The sequence below is a fragment of the Heterocephalus glaber genome, unplaced genomic scaffold (assembly GCF_053883595.1).
Source record: "Heterocephalus glaber isolate CG9 unplaced genomic scaffold, H.glaber_assembly_v1.0 deba00001606, whole genome shotgun sequence".
Lineage (NCBI taxonomy): Eukaryota > Metazoa > Chordata > Mammalia > Rodentia > Bathyergidae > Heterocephalus > Heterocephalus glaber.
In genome coordinates, this window is record NW_028258377.1 from 33,662,526 (window position 1) to 33,678,895 (window position 16,370).

At 39.1% G+C, this 16,370-nt stretch overlaps 1 protein-coding gene across 5 annotated transcripts in view; it reads right to left on the reverse strand.

Annotated features, from left to right (window-relative positions):
- Positions 1–3,470: 3,470 nt before the first annotated feature.
- The window catches only part of Mrpl22 (mitochondrial ribosomal protein L22), a 32,412-nt gene continuing 19,512 nt past the window's right edge, over positions 3,471–16,370 (reverse strand). For all 5 annotated transcript variants that reach the window (XM_087194540.1, XM_021240826.2, XM_021240834.2 and 2 more), the window contains 4 exons: positions 10,216–10,281; positions 9,512–9,589; positions 7,733–7,802; positions 3,471–3,751 (listed from right to left, as the gene is read on the reverse strand). In XM_087194540.1, the coding sequence (XP_087050666.1) occupies positions 3,540–3,751; positions 7,733–7,802; positions 9,512–9,589; positions 10,216–10,281 (426 nt within the window). In that variant the 3' untranslated portion in view covers positions 3,471–3,539. The remainder of the gene's footprint in view (positions 3,752–7,732; positions 7,803–9,511; positions 9,590–10,215; positions 10,282–16,370) is intronic.

Sequence of the window (16,370 nt, forward strand, 5' to 3'; positions counted from 1 at the left end):
CCAATGTTAGAGGTCAGGATAATGGTTACCTTTGGGGAGCAGAAAGGGGAAGCGGCCGGGAAGATATGAAGGGGCCCTCAGGGTGGCTATGAATGTTATCTCTGGGTCTGATGAGCACGTTCACCGGATGACCGGATGACCGTTTACGGAGCTGCACACTTACGACTGCTGTGCTTTCTGAATGGGACCCACTCCAGCAATAAAATTTAAGCCCATTAAATTTCTTTGAAAAAGAAGGAAATTACAAGTACTCAGAGACTGCCAATAAATAATAAATATTAATTTTTGAACATGTGAAGTTAAGCTTTAAGGGGAGCCCACATGGTTTTTTATGTCAGAAAGCACACTCCCAGCCATAAAAACTCAGCAGATGTTACGGAGGCATGTGCTGGAGACTGTATCTTGTCCCCAGCCCTTTTCTCTCTGGCTCTTTCCCACTCTGCTTTCTGGCTGCCCTAAGGTGAGTGGCTTTCCTCTGACACACCCTTCCACCACGGTATTTCTGCCTTACCACAGGTCTACAAGCAATGGGCCAGGTGACCAGGGACTGAAACCTCTGAAACTATGAACCAAGATAAACCTTTCTTCCTTTAAGTTGTGTTGTCACAGGTATTTTGCCTCAGTGACTGAAAGCTAACACGAGATGTTCTCTGTACCACAGGCACAGTGGGAAAGATTCATTCACTGAGGCTATATATGTAGAGTACTTAAAACAGTATTAAGTACACAGTAAGTGCTACATGTCAACTTTAACTACACTTTATATACATCGGAAGCAGTTCTAAATGAAAGCTTACCCTTAGATCACAAGCAAATTTTCTCCATTAGAATCCAGGGTGAGGAGAACTGGGGATGCAGCTCAGGGGTAAAGCATGTGCTTAGAATGTGATCCCCAGGAAAAAGAAACCAACCCAAGGTCAGTTTTTTCCTAAGCTTTTTCAAAATAGCTCCCATGGCCTAGTTGAACTAGCACCTTCATTTACATAATTTATAGTCATGGCATTCACGTTACCACCTGCTTTAGTCTCAGCCGAGGAAGTCAAAGCATCAGAGCCAACAAGCATGGCGCACCTGTGCTGAAAGAACAAAGGCCTTCTGGTCCAGTGATCCTGCAACACACAAATCACTTGGGTATTTGTTAAAAGGAACATGAAAAATCTGATGAAATTAGTCTGAAAGTAGGGCCTAGGGACTGGCACTTTTTCATAAATTCCTGAAGTAATTCTGAAGGAGGCTGTCCTCAGAGCACAGAGCCTTGTGTTATAGATGAAAGGAGGGCCAGCAAGGAAAGGAACCTGCCCAAGGTCTTCTCTCGGCTGCAGAGCACACAGGGACTAGAACGGTAATGGCGAAACTTTCAGAGACCAAGTGCCAAACCTCAACCCAAAACGCACTTACTTATCACAGAGTGTCACCACCGCAATTAAACCTGAACACAGGGCCGGGGATTTAGCTCAGTGGTTTTGCCGCCTGCTGCGCAAGCGCAAGGACCCAAGTTCAATCCCTGGTACCAAGAAATCTAAACCTGAACACAGAGGTTTTAGATTAGAAAAAAACAACCGTCATCCAATGCTTGGCTGCTGGGGTGACTTGGCTTGCGTTCAGGTCTGTGCCCAGTGTGGCTCTGTGCCATGGGTTCGCCACCACTGGACTAGAGTGAAGCTTGCCTTTTACCACCCGTGTTATTTCCATGACTCCAACCCTGTATCAGCCAGGACCCAGGAGGAATCCGGCCTAAACTCTGGCATACTCCACTGAACCCTGCTAGCCTTTTTGCTGGGTTATGGTTTAGGTCTAGAACGCCCCCAAAGAACTCATGCATTCAGAGGCAGAGCCACGGAGGGCGGCTGGTCCGCAGAGGTGCTGTGCTCACCAGTGGATTTAGCCATTGGTGAGTTCAGCCACTGAGTGTGCTGTCGGGAGGTGGGGCCTGCTCAGAGGGGGCAGGTCACTGCAGGGAAGATCTGAAGAGCGTCTCCCCTCTGCTGTTTCCTGGCTGCTGCCGTGACACGAGCAGCCTTCCTCCATCCAGACCCTCCCACCACATCTTTCCTGTCTCAGGGGCCAGCTGACCATGGACTGAAAACATGAGCCAAAATAAACCTCTCTCCTTCGAAACTGTGGGTGCTGGGTATGTTGTCCAAGTGAGTACAGAACCTAAGACACCCAATTAATAGGTTAGCTGGAGAAACACAAAAACACAGCTGTTCATATATTAAGAATGCAGAAGCAGGTACTTTGGAAAGCTAATTTAAATCGAAGCGCCAGTATTTACACACTATGTGACTTTGTAATAGTTATTAGAATTTTGTGTGTTTGGGTTTCTTTGTAAAGTGACAAAATAATACATTTACGTACTTACATTTTTGTATTTACACAAAAATACTAGCTTAGAGCTTGGCAAATATACCACATTTTTGTATTTACACAAAAATACTAGCTTAGAGCTCAGCAAATATACCCACAATAGTACTAGGCACTCTTAATGCCATCTTCAACATGGCAGTAAAGTTTCATTCTTCATTTGGCTGAAGGAGTGCTGCTCTCAAAGTAGTCCCATACAACAGAAAAATGTGGAAATGCTCACATAAAACCAATTTCTGGAACTAGCCCCGCACAACACATAGTGAATCAGAATCACTGTGCTGGGACCCAGAAATCTACATTAACAAGTAAGCAGCGCCCATTCTTCCTTTGCCTAGAAAAGTGTGAGACACAGAAAGCAGGGCTGGGAACAGAGTCTCTTGTCATCAGCAAAAGCCAGGCAGAGCTGAACACGCCAGCGATCTTCTGCTCATGAGGTGAGTGCCACCTACTGCCTTCTTGTAGAATGGAATGCTGAGGTTCCTTTGAGTCCTCAGTACTATAATTGAATTCATCAGGAAAAATGAATCAGTCCTAAACTAGGTATGCAAATAACAGAAAGCACTATTGATAAAAAATGGAATAAAAATAGAATTTATTTAACTAGAAAAAAACTTTCTAAGTGTTTGTGGAGTTTTAAGTATCTAGTAACTCCTGTAATTTCAAGGTACCGCTACAAGACGAAAGGAAAACATAACCCCTTATCCACTGGCCTGGGCCAACAATGGAAGGAAAAACAGAACATTGAATTCCCTAAAATACTGCAATGAAACAATATCCAGCTCGCCTCCACCACATCCTCCCCTGTTCCAAGAGAAAACTGGGTGAAATTAGGACAAACTTGCTTCTCCTGTGACACTCTAACTCCAGTCCAGTACCCAAACTGGCATTTGCAGGACAGTTAACATTCCCCTGAAAAGGTATTCCAAAAGCCTTGTGAATTACAATCTGTTACAAATGTTTAAAGCTGATTTCCCCTTTCAAGTTGCAAATGCATACAAATACGCCCAGAGCCTTTCAAAAGAGAGGGGTAAAGCCTTATAAATATTCATATAAAATGTAGTTACACATCATGTTTCAATAACTCAATCACAAATCAGAAAAAGTATTTGTCTTAAATTTTTATTTTTAAAAATAAATGGCAAAATATGTACACTGTAAGTCTGAGCTCCCCATCACAGAGTGTGAATGATGGTCCGGCTGCGAAGCTGCTGAATATACTCCTTAGCATGGTCCATGGCTGTCTTTGGTGGCTTAGGGGGAGGAGGGGGCCCTTCCACCAACTTCACAAAATAATGGCAATAAACCTTCTCCATGATCCCAAAGCGACCTCTGCCGTGGTAGCGGATGCGTTTCAGGTACTGGCCACGCCCTGAGGTGGACTCAGCTACAGAGGGAAGAAAAAGAAAGAGTACAGGAAATAGCCGTTATCCATAAAACCACAGCTTGACCAGCTGAGCAATTTCTGTCCTTTCCCCAACTGCATCTGAAGATCACATGAGCTCACTGCGAGCTGGAGCAGGCTCCTCTCAAAACAAACATCATCTGAGCACTAACAACCAGGGCCTATTTCAGGTGTTAGAGAAGTAAGGGGGAACAAGACTGCTGAGGCTCTACCTCCATGCAGTTTACAGTCTGGAGGGGAAAGGCAAAACACAGTAATTGTGGATAGGGGCAAGTGCTAGGAACAAAGTGAACAGAGTGCTAGGATGGAGACTGACGGGGTGGTAGGGGCAACTTCACATTGGGGGTGTCAAGTGGCCTCCTGGAGGAAGAGATTCTGATCTAAGTAAGACCAGAACGTGGGGTCTGTGCAATCCAGGGACAGGCATCCAGGCAGTGGGAACAGCAAGTACATCCCTCAGTCCCTCAGGTAGGAAGGTACGAGGCTTGATTTAGGAAAAGGAAATACAAGGATATGAGCGTACAAACAGGAGAAAGAGGTCAAAAATGAGGACAGAGAAGAGATTACAGGCCCTGCGAGTTACAGGAAAGAGCTCTGATTCTATTCCAATTGTGAGGACGATTCCATTCTAATTGTTGAGCTGAGGTTCCCAAAGCTGCCCTCGGTGTTCAGAATCCAACTCTGAGACCCTTCGTCTCTGGGGATTCCAACTTAGCACATAGGAGGTGGCCTTGGAAACTACATCCCTAGCAAGGGACTGCACCAGAGAGTGACTCCAGCCAGGATTAGGGACTCAGCCATCGTGACTATGCTCTCAGCTCCCCTCCTGCACTGTGCACAGCAAAGACCAACCTTGAGAATATGAAGAAATCATTTTAGAAGTACATGAGAAATCTGATCACCTGCTCACCCACAGTAAATCAAAATAGCAGCCACCTACTGTTTTCTGAATGTGTTTAGTCAGTGACTTTTTGATTGTTAATAAATCCTTTAGAAGGGTAAAATGTATACACTGCATATCAAACTAATCCATTTCAATACTCACCATTCTTACATGCATACAGTAACATAATTTTATAAATACATGGATTTTTGTAAAGTACACACTTGACAACTCTAACTACAGTACCCTCTCATGACATGGGCTTCTGCAGAAGCATCCTCCTGGCCTCCAAAGAGAAAGCTGAGGATGCAAATGCTTGGGAAAGAGCTTGGAGTCTCGGTAGATAAGGGCAGTGCTGTTGCCCCTGTATCAAATGCATCTACCCAGCCCTGAGGAAATGGAGTGAAGAATTTCCAAAGAGAAAGCAGCCTTATACAAACCACTTCATCATGACGCACTACTAGGTTCCTTGGATCAGCATGAATGGTAAGACTGAGAGTAGAAAAGTTCTAAAAAGCATTTTATAGACACAATGGCTGCTTCTCTCCGAAACTGCTACTCCACCCAATTTGAGGGCCATAATGAAATGAGATAAACCAGTTTCCCATATTTTACAAAAATCACTAAAATACCTATTAACAAAGAGCTTCCCAGGCCTGTCCCCTCAGGTTTCAAATCCAATGGGTCTGTGGTAAGGCCTGGAAATTTGTTTTAATAAGAACTTCATGTGATTCTTAAAGAAGTTTGGCAAATGCAGAGATAAAATGTCATAGTAAGATATGACATCTGCCTGAAGGTATTCATCTCTTCATGATGGAATTAGGCATCAAAATATTTAATAAATAAAAAGTTTTTCGGCTTTGTTGTTGCTGTTGTGGTACTGAGATTGAACCCAGGTTCTTTGCACTGACCTATATACATAACCCCTTTTAAAAATTTCTAATTTTGAAAACAGGTCTCATTGAGTCACTAAATTGCCCAGGCTGGACGTGAACTTGCGATCCTCTTCCCTCAGCCTCCAGAGTTCTGGGACTACAGGCAGGTAGCTGCATGCCCAGCTTAAAAGAAAGTTTTTAAAATCATAGGACAGGGCCAGGGATTTAGTTCAGTGGTTCCAGCGCCTGCCGCGCAAGTGCAAGGTCCTAAATTCGATCCCTGGTACCAAAAAAAAAAAAATCATAGGACAAATCCAAACTTAGCAGTTCTATTTAAGAAAAGTGACTTTTACTCAGAACTAGATGAAAAGAGTTCAGGGAGAGCAGAGATTTTTCAGCAGGAGAGTGGGTATGGAGACCTCTGAATTAAAGGCTCATTAATGGAGGATTGGTTAACTATAGTTTTGCTTAATGCCAACAATGGACTTGCTCCTTCATCTGGGATGACAGAATTAAATTCCTCATCCTGTCTCTCCTCAATCACTGAAAAGGATTAAAGGCAGTTTTTGAAAATGATTTAAAGACAAACCCAGTTTCATTTATATCTGAATCCCATTACAGAGTCTATCAGCTAAGAATCCCACATTCCTATGAAACTGAATAAAATTAATTGAATTAGATTTGACAGTCAGAATCATAGAGGAGGAAAGGTCACCCAGAGGTTTTAAGTGGACGGTTTTGCTCCTTATCCATTTCATTCATCCCAGTGATCCTGGGCCCTCCTCAGAATTACTTAGTCACGCTACTCCCAGACGGGGAAAATGCTCACGCTGAACTACTGAGGCCTTGCAACTTCTGAGTTGCTAATTTGATTTCCCTCTGCATCTGTGCATGTACCAGAATAAAATTAGTTATACAGATGCGGCTTTGAAGATACTTCAATTGAAAATCATAACTAATTTGAATTTCAAAAGGCAGTATGGTTGCTTGCACCAATTCAAGTGAGTTGAGGTGAGATTTTTAACTTTACCAGAATTAATACCACTAGAAGGGCAGAAGTTATGTGACAAAGTAAAATTCAGACTATTTCTTTTTACTTTGACTGTTGAAAAATTATAAAATACAACTAATTCCCCCTGCAATGTTTCAGCCCTTTACCCTTCATTTGGAGTAACAGCAGTTTCCCATACCTAAAATTTAAAATATTTTTAGATAAAACAGTTCTTAGATATGGAGGTTTTGGGAGACTGAGATAATTTTGCTTCAATAGCAACACCTGTATGAATACAAACTTGCTGAGGTTGGGAGTCACTGTTGCTGACTAAGAGGAAAACAATAACCCTAGCGACTGCTCCACTTTGCTGGTGCTGGAGGGAGTAAGAGGACTTCATAATAAGTGCTGATCTCCTCCTGGGCAAAGAGCTGTGTGAAGTACACTGCAAGAAACCCCTCATGAGTACAGCACATCCTGCTCCCCACAGCATTGTTACCAAACATTAATTTACTCTGATGTGGAACACGCAGGTAACAGCAGAGCCAGTGCTGCAAAATGTAGCAGAAACAGGAACAAACACAGAAGGATCATCTGAGCCTTCCAGGCCCGCTGGCTTTTACAGTTCGACAGCTCTTCCATTCTGATAATTGGAAGGTGAAATCACAGGACATCTGGCTTGGCATATTTTAAATAAAATAAAGATAATAATAAAATAAAGACATTTAAGTTCTCATGTAATCCATTACTTCTTTCCAGTTGATACAGAATTTCTGTTTTCTTTAAGTCAGTTGTTCTTTCTTAATTTTATTATGTTTGTTTTTTTTGTTTTTTTGGTACTGGGGATCAAACTCGGGATTTTGCACTTGCGAGGCAGGTGCTGGAACCACTGAGCTAAATCCCCGGCCCTCTTAATTTTATTATGATTAAAGGACCGATCTATGTACCAGACCTAGAATCCATTATTTAATAATTACTGGCAAGAGATTTCATCTTAGTGTCATTACAGAACCGATAAGAATAAAATGGTACAGATACTGTTACTTATAACAGAGTCACACTGATAAGCCTAAGGTTGAAGAATAAACCAGTATCACCAATTTCTATGGTCAAACCCAGTCCTGAAAAGTCAGATATAAGGAAAGTTGTCAGGTGAACAACATGGCATCAGCACTGAAAGACATTTCCCATGCTAAGAATATTAAAAAACTTACCTACATACAAATTGGATCTGAATTCCACATTGTGGTCTTTCACTGCCATATCTTGGGCTTCTAAGAGAATCTTAAACAAAAGAAACGCATTTTCATATCTGATCCTGAACTGAACAATTAAATCTCTCATCTCTTGTTCTCTGTAATATGACTGATAATCATAGTTTTATCATCACTTTTAAAAGGAGAAAATCCAATGACAAAAGTAGTAAACAGAAAGGATGCCACAAGCTTTCCTTTCTCAAACAAGTCCTGCCATTCCAGGGGAGGGGTCCCCGTGTGCATTCTACATGGCGAGCTGAGCTGCGAGGAAGAGACTGCGGCACGGGGGTGCAGCCCCAAAAAGGAATGCTGCATCCTGAGTCAGGGGCTTGTCAAAAAGCTCATGAAACACAAGAGTCAAATCGCGTTGAAGATTCTTAAACTTCAAATCCAAAGTTACCATTAACAACTTCAGTTAAGTAGAGAATATCAAACCTGATAATTTCCTTTAAGAAACTAAAATTATTAAATTTACTCTCCACAGATATTTTGAATTAACTTTTTCCAGAACACATTTCTAAAAGTAAGACAACTGGCTTCATAAATAAAAGAAACCAGATGTTACACCTTTAGAGACAAAGAACAAGGTACAAGGCTGACACACAACAGATCCTTAGTAAGAACTGACTTTAGAGCTGGGAGTGATGGTACATGCCTGTAATCCATCTGCTCAGCACTCTGGGAAGCTGAGGCAGGAGCGTTTCGAGTCTGAGCCCAACCTGGGCTACTTAGCAATTTGGCAAGACCCTGTGTCAAAATATTAAAAATTAAAAAGGGCTGGGAATGTAGCTCAGTGTGAAGGCCTTGTATGTAATCTCCAGTACCACAGGGTGGGGCTAACTTTAGGTGAGAACTAACTAAGGATATAAAAAAATAATGCTAAAATTTCTAGACAATAAAGAACAACAGTCAACAAAACTTTTTGAAAAAGGAACATTTATGGGCCTAGAATGAATCAGCAAAATTACTAGTAACATATCTGTACCCAGTGAATCAACTACACTTAGAATTGGGAGGGTCTTTAGAAATCATCAGGTCTGGGGATTTAGCTCAGTGGTTCCACCACCTGCCTCACAAGTACAAGGACCCGAGTTCGATCCCCGGCACCAAAAAAAAAAAAAAGAAAGAAATCATCAGGTCTGATCCCACCTAATATGCAAATACAAAAAAAGAACCAGACCGGTTAACTGTTTTGCCCATGGTCGATAAAAAAACAAACAAAAAAACACCAGAGAAAGGATGAGACTCCAAGTCTCCTGAGTTCTACTTCAGTGTTCTTTCTATTCAACTAGTTATAAAATGGTAAGCTCTCACATGTGAAGTTGACTCGCTTCCCTGAAAAAAAAATCTCAAAATATACCAAGCCCCGGGGGCCAGGGATTTAGCTCAGTGGTTCCACTGCCTGCTTCGAAATTGCAAGGTCCCAAGTTCGATCGATCCCTGGTACAAAAAAAAAAAAAAAAAAAAAAAAAAAAATATATATATATATATATATATATATATATATATATATATATATACCAAGCCCCAAATCATTAAAAATAAAGTTTATCATTTCATTAGTGAAAAATAAATAAATGTCTTTTGTAAAAAATGAAGATCTCAGGAAAAAAGCACTTAAAGCACACAACATTCTTCAGGATTATTTACGGAATTCGGGGTTTAGGCTGAACTTACTTGCACCTGCAAGACAATTACAGTCCCTGCCTCCTCTGATGCCCAATCTTGCCAGCTTACCTCTTTAATTATCTGAGCTCCTTTCTTATCACTGAATTCCAACTGAGCCAAAGCTTGGTCAATGGACATTCCTCGTATCTAGAATTAAAGGGTAACAGATGAGAGAATAAACAAATCAGTTTACAAAATCAATGTTCACTTTGCAATGAAAAGTAAAAGCCTTATATAATCTAAATAACTTTTAGAAACAGTGGATTAAACCCAGGCAGAAGAGATGAAATGTTTGAGAAGGGACAACATTTAAAGAGGGCAAACATGACAGAGGAATGACAACTTGGCAACGACCTCACTTGCAATAAAGTTATCTTGTCCTCCTACAGGATAAATGTGTTACATCTACACATGCTGCTTTTGTCTCTCCTCATCTACAAATTTCATTTTCCAAGGAAAAAACTTAAAAATCAACAGTATTTAAATAGGCTGAATCAGCTTTTACATACAAGTAAGCTTCTTAGAGTCTCTAGTTATAGCCAAAGTAACTCTGCTTTAAATATCTATTACCAATATGATTTAGTTTCTCAGAAAATGGGCCAAAAATTAAGCAAAATCACCCATCTCTGAACAATCATTCTTTTGATTACATGTAACTATATACTCCTCACTTTTTGGGAAAATCAGAACAAAACTGTTTTGTTATTGTTCAAATTCTAGGGGGAAATTCATAGCTTCTTTTCTAAAGTATTACATAATAATAGTCAGCTTACCAATTTTGCCAAATACCACATCTTGTCTTTGCTGTATTTTATTTGTCTTCGACAATGGTAGATTTCCTTACAAAGAGAGGAAAAAAAGTTTCAGCAGGTTTATCAAAATTACATGACATACATATGCTGTTAAGAGTTCCCACTTCTTGTGCCCAATAAGTATAATGCCACAAGAAATTTTAAAATTACTAAAAATCTACACAGTGTCCCTACACAGTTACTCTTCAAAGTTCCACTATGCTAAAAGACTACTAAGGAAGAAGTAAAAAGTATAAAACGGCCAGTTCAGGCCAATATTTGCAACATTTCTGTCCAGAAGAATATTAAGAAATAGATGAAAGTATCTGGAAAACATTTAGCTGATTAACATTTTATATCTTCTACTTAAAGTAGTATGTATATCCTGTTTCTCTTTTTTTGGTAGTGGGGATCGAACTCAGGAACTTGCGCTTGTGAGGCAGGCGCCTGAACCACTGAGCTAAATCCCTGGTCCCTGGTTTCATTTTTAATCATCTAATAAACAATTTATAGCTCACAAAGAATTCTTCTCATTTTTTTATTAGTACATATTTGTAGTACATAATGTTTCCATTTCTGGGTAGCTGGCACTTGTACATAATACATCCTAATTCCTTTTATTTGTCCCCTTCCCTTCCCTCCACCCCCACCCCACCTCTTGATGCCCTTCCTTGTTTTCTTGGGTACTCGTTTGCAGTACACAACGTTTACATTCCCTGGGGACTTGGCACATGCACATAACACATCTCAATTTCTTTCATCCCCTTTCCCTCCCCTCCCGCCATTTTTACACTCATTATTTCATTTACTCTAACTATAAGTGGGAAGAGGAAATCTTCTATGCTCCTTTTATAAACTGAAATTCTGAAAACACAATTGATTTGTTCAAGACCACAAATCTAGTGAAAGACAAAGCTGGAAGCCAAGGAACAGAGAAGGAACTCCATGGTCTGGCACGCACATGTTCAAAAGTTCCCTTCTGACTCTAAAATCCACTTGTTTTTCCATTATTATCTCTACTAATACTTTTAAAAATTGAAGGCAAACAACAGAAAAGAGATCTCAAAACTCCAACATTCTGACTCCTGCTGAAAATTTTCAAGTGCCTTAGAAACGACAGAGTTTTCTCAAGTGGCCATTTTTTTAATGTCGCAGAGTTCATTCAGTTGCAATAGAAGCTGACAGGATGAAAACTACAGCAATAGCCTAATTACATTTTCAGCAATAATGTATCCTAAAGAGCAAGAGAAAGAAAAGCAGAACTGTCATGACCTATAATATTAATCTGCAAAAAGTAATCCACTCAATAAGATCTCTACACTAGAAACGTTTCAATTCATGGGTTCCCATGATGATATCTTTAAACCTTAATTGTATATTGTTATCCTCAAATTTTGTGTGTGTGTACATATATTACTTAATCATGGCAAAAGTATAGGAAAAAAGGAATAAGGTATTTACAAAAAAAGGGAAAGTTAACTGACAATCTTCTTCTACACTAAAAAGTTCTCCATTTACTTTGTGCAGTAAAATGCACAAATCCTCCTCAGCTTGTGTTATTGTGTGTGTGTGTGTGTGTGTGTGTACTGCTGGAGATGAACCCAGTGGTCTCACACATTAGACAAGCACTCTAGCACTGAGCCACACACCTAGCCCTTAAGAATACTTTCTAGGGCTGGGGATTTAGCTCAGTAGTTTCGCTGCCTGTTGCACAAGCACAAGGACGCGAGTTCAATCCCCAGTACAAAAAAAAAAAAATAGAATACTTTCTAAAGGGCTGGGAATTTAGCTCAGTGGTTCTGCTGCCTGCCTCGAAAGCACAAGGACTCGAGTTCAATCCCCAATACCAAAAAAATTTTTAAAAAGAATACTTCCTAAAATTAGACTAGACCACATCTCAATAAGTAAATCTATCATAGCATACAAAGTGGTAAAGTTAGAGGCCAGAAGGCCTAGTTATATATTACTGCTGTTAAGTAACATGGTAAAGTTATGTGAAGATATAAAACCCTAAATAGTTATTCAGATGAAGTCAAAGAAGTCTAAACTGCAAAACATCTAAACTAGTAACTATTAGAGAAGTCAATTTATTTCTAAATGCATAAAATAATATAAATGAGGAAAAAGTATCACCTAATAAAAAGTCTACTAGAGGGCCGGGGATTTAGCTCAGTGGTTCCATCGCCTACCTTGAAAGCGCAAGGTCCCGAGTTCGAGCCCTGCTACCACAAAAAAAAAAAAAAGTGTACTAGAAAGCTATATTATGGGATCCACAGTGATGCCCATTATTAATAATACATTGATTAATCCATATATTAAAAGTATGCCTCTTATAAAAATGGTTGTTCGGTTTTGATATCTTACTATATTTTTAGTTTATTTAACAGACTTTTTTAAAGATTCTGCAAAACACTTAAGCCCAAATTAATACGGTATGATTATCACATAAAAAGCTCTTTAATTTCCTTCCTATTTACTTTATCAGGAAGAAGCAACATATAAGATAAAGATTACATAAGAATATTGTTTGGAAATTTATACCAGCTAAATCAGGAAAGTACTTAAAAAATATTAGGGGAGGGCCGGGGGTTTAGCTCAGTGGTTTCGCCGCCTGCTGCGCAAGCGCAAGGACGCGAGTTCAATCCCCGGTACCAAAAAAAAAAAAAATATATATATATATATATTACGGGAGACCTAACCCATGTCTACACCGGAGACACTCATTTAATTTCCTGCTCTCAGGCTTACTCACCACCTCATCCATGATTACTAATGAAAGAACACACTGCAAGGTCAGACTGAGATAAAATGGTGGATATTATCTACCCTTCCTTTAAACAAGGAATAAAACTAATTTTTAAAATGGTAGCAGATTGACAAGTCTAAGGGACATTGTACGTCATGACGCAGTAGTATGCAACATATGGCTAGGTGAGGAAATCATTCCCTGTAAACACACTAGGGATTAATGAAGGGTATTAGTATTTTCAGTCCTAACAAGTATAACTGATGGACAAGTATAACAGATGCCCTAATGTTCATTTACTAAATTCTACTTAAATTAAAAAATGCTAAGGTATTTTCCAAAGGTCATATTTTGTCCTGCAAAGGATTACTCAAACAAAGCCTATGCAAAATAGAAAATAAAATTAGGTTTTTCCAAAGTGCCCATACAAAATCAAACCAAAGGTGTTCACGCTGGCACTTACATAGAAAGAGGGGGAGGGAAAGAGAGAAGGGAAGGGAGGCAAGGACAGAGAGAAAGAGAATGAGAATGAATGTGCAAGATGCAAGAAAGTTAACAAAAAAATTGTAAATTCAACACAACTAATTACTAGACTTACACTGTTCATCATTTGCTAAAGTTAAGTAGATGACATACCGTCAACTCTGAATTTTGCTATTTAGGATATATCTTGAAGTACTTTAGCTTTAAAAATCCAAAAATTTTCATTTTCTATCATTGTATTCTTTTCCTCAAAAATCCTTTTTAGTTACTGGATTTATTTTAATTGAACTCTGGGTGTTACTTATATATTAATGCATAATATGATTTGCATGTTTCTTTTCTAATTTTTCCATTCTTCTTTAGACTATGTATGGGTGCAATTTTTTTTTGCCATGAATTCTTTTTTAAAAAATATTTTTATAGGGCTGGGGGTGCAAATGAGTGGTACACTTCATGCTTAGCAGGTGCAAGACACTGAGTTCAATCCCCAGCACCACAAAGAATGAAGTTTTCTTGCCATGAATAATTTTTATAGTGATACATCAGTTATAAATTTGTAGTGAAATTTTATCTTTCTTACTGTGGATATCAAAATCCGAAAAGCCTTTATCACACTAAAATCTTTTAAAATTCTCCCTTGACTTCAAGTACTTTGAACATACCAGTTCTTACATTTACAGTTGAAATTTGTTTTATTATAATATTAAATATTAATCTAACTTTGTTTTTTATAGCTATCTAGGTGTTCTACCACATTTTCATGAATAAAACACATTCTCCCCACCGAGTTGAAACATCGTCTTTATCCTCTACTGAATTCCCATATCTGGGTCTCTTTTTTACCTCTTTCTGTTCTAATGCTCTATCTAGTTACACGTCAGTACCAAACAGTTTTCCTGGCTGGCCTTGCTTCTTCTTTTGTATGTACTTCGGCATCAGCTATTCAGTTTGTTTAATCCCAACATCTTGAGGTTGAATTAAATTTGTAAAATTAGAATGTATATCCAAGACTATAAATATCCATGTGTTTGACTTTTTCTGATGAAATACGAAGCTCTGTACTTGTCCTCTTGCATATTTCTCATTTCCTGGTACCTACTTTCTCCCCTTTGTTCTGATATTGAGTGAGGCCTTTACTACTGTATCCTCTCCTGGCTGTTACACGTGTAAATAAAAGCTCTGGGATGGGCCAGGGATTTAGCTCAGTGGTTCTGCTGCCTGCCTCACAAGCACAAGGACCCAAGTTCGATCCCTGGTACCAAAAAAACCCCACAAAACTCTCCATTTCTGGGGGTTCATTTCATACCCAGTAACTGGTGCCTGTTATAAAATGGAAACACAGAATGCCTGCTCCTCCTGAGTCTGCCCTGATTCATTCACCTGTACCACTTTCACCAATCCTAGACAAAAGTGATACCAAAATGTTCTTCTTAAGAGATTAATAAATTGTCTTTTTGTAGCATGTAATTCTTTTTCCTCTCACAATAAAATCTTCTTTTCCTCACAAAAACAAAAAGATTGGCAGTACACAGTACAATATTCTGCTATTAGATTCTAGACCTGAAATACACTGTCATGATGCAATTCCAATTAAAATCTAAGTTCAAAGAGCTCTGGTAACAAGAAAGCACAGTAGTTACACACAATAACATTTTAGTTATGATATTTGTGCAAATATATAACCTTCTAAATTTTGGTTAATTACAAAATGGAGTCAATATTTAATAGCCCACATTCTGTGACATGTCTAACTTTCAAGTACTGAACTGTGATAAAATACAAAAGCTTTAAAAGTTATTTGTTTAAACTATTTGCATCACTTTTTCTACTCTTTCTCTTTTTCTGGTGCTGGGGATTATACCCAGCGCCTCGCCTGTGCCAGGTAAGCACTCTACCGCTGAGCTCCATTCCCAGTATTCCTAGTCCTCTTTAATTTTATTTCAAGACAAGAGCCTCACTCAGTTGCCCAGGCTGGCCTTAAACTTGTGACACTTTTACCTCAGCCTCCCAAGTACCTGAGATTACAAAAATGCACTTCATGCACGGCCTTTCTTCTCTTAAATCTTAATCAAGTGGGAGCTTTTTGAAAAGCTCAAGTAACTCCCCCAAATCAGAGGAAAAAAGAGTTAATAAAACTGTACTCATTCAGATCAATACTTAGCAACTGAATCTTAATGAAATGTATGCTTTCAAGTTCACAGAAAAACTAAGGAAATGACATGGTCCTTGTTATTATTGATGAGACACTACCCACTAGTTTTGAATACGAAAGGCCTATAAAAGATGTTTGTTGAACTGAATAATTTTAAATTAATATGAAAAAAGATGTGTTATACACATGTTCCAAGTCCTCACAATGAATATAATCATTATGCACTGCAAACATGTACTGTACTAAGAAAACTTTTAAAATTATCACAGTCATTCTATTGCTAAAGAACTTCCCAAACTTTATTTTCTTAAGGATTTAAATGTTCCTATCTCGTTTGTGTTATTACTTGCTTAAACATGTCTATCTATGCCACAGTAAATTCACATTAACCTGAAGGTTAATTTTATCTCAGACTAGAACATTCACCAGCAGTTTGGAGAGGGTAAAATTACTTTAAATATCTAAAGATAAGACAAGCGTGGTAGAAATCCAGTGATTTTCAAACCTTACATTAAAAGCTGTGTGTACCACAAAAAGAAAAACACGTGTGCTCGTATTCAAATAGGCAACACTGGAAAGTTGGGTAGACTTACACTCTGGTCACTAGCTTAGGTCTCCTTGCCAGTGTGTCGTGCTCCATTACCAAGAGCTCATCAGCAAGCCTGGTACAAAAGGCAGCACATCTCAAACTGCTAGCTTGGTTTGAGTTAAAGGAGCTCTATCTAAGAAGCTATGTCAAGTCAAACAGGTACAGCA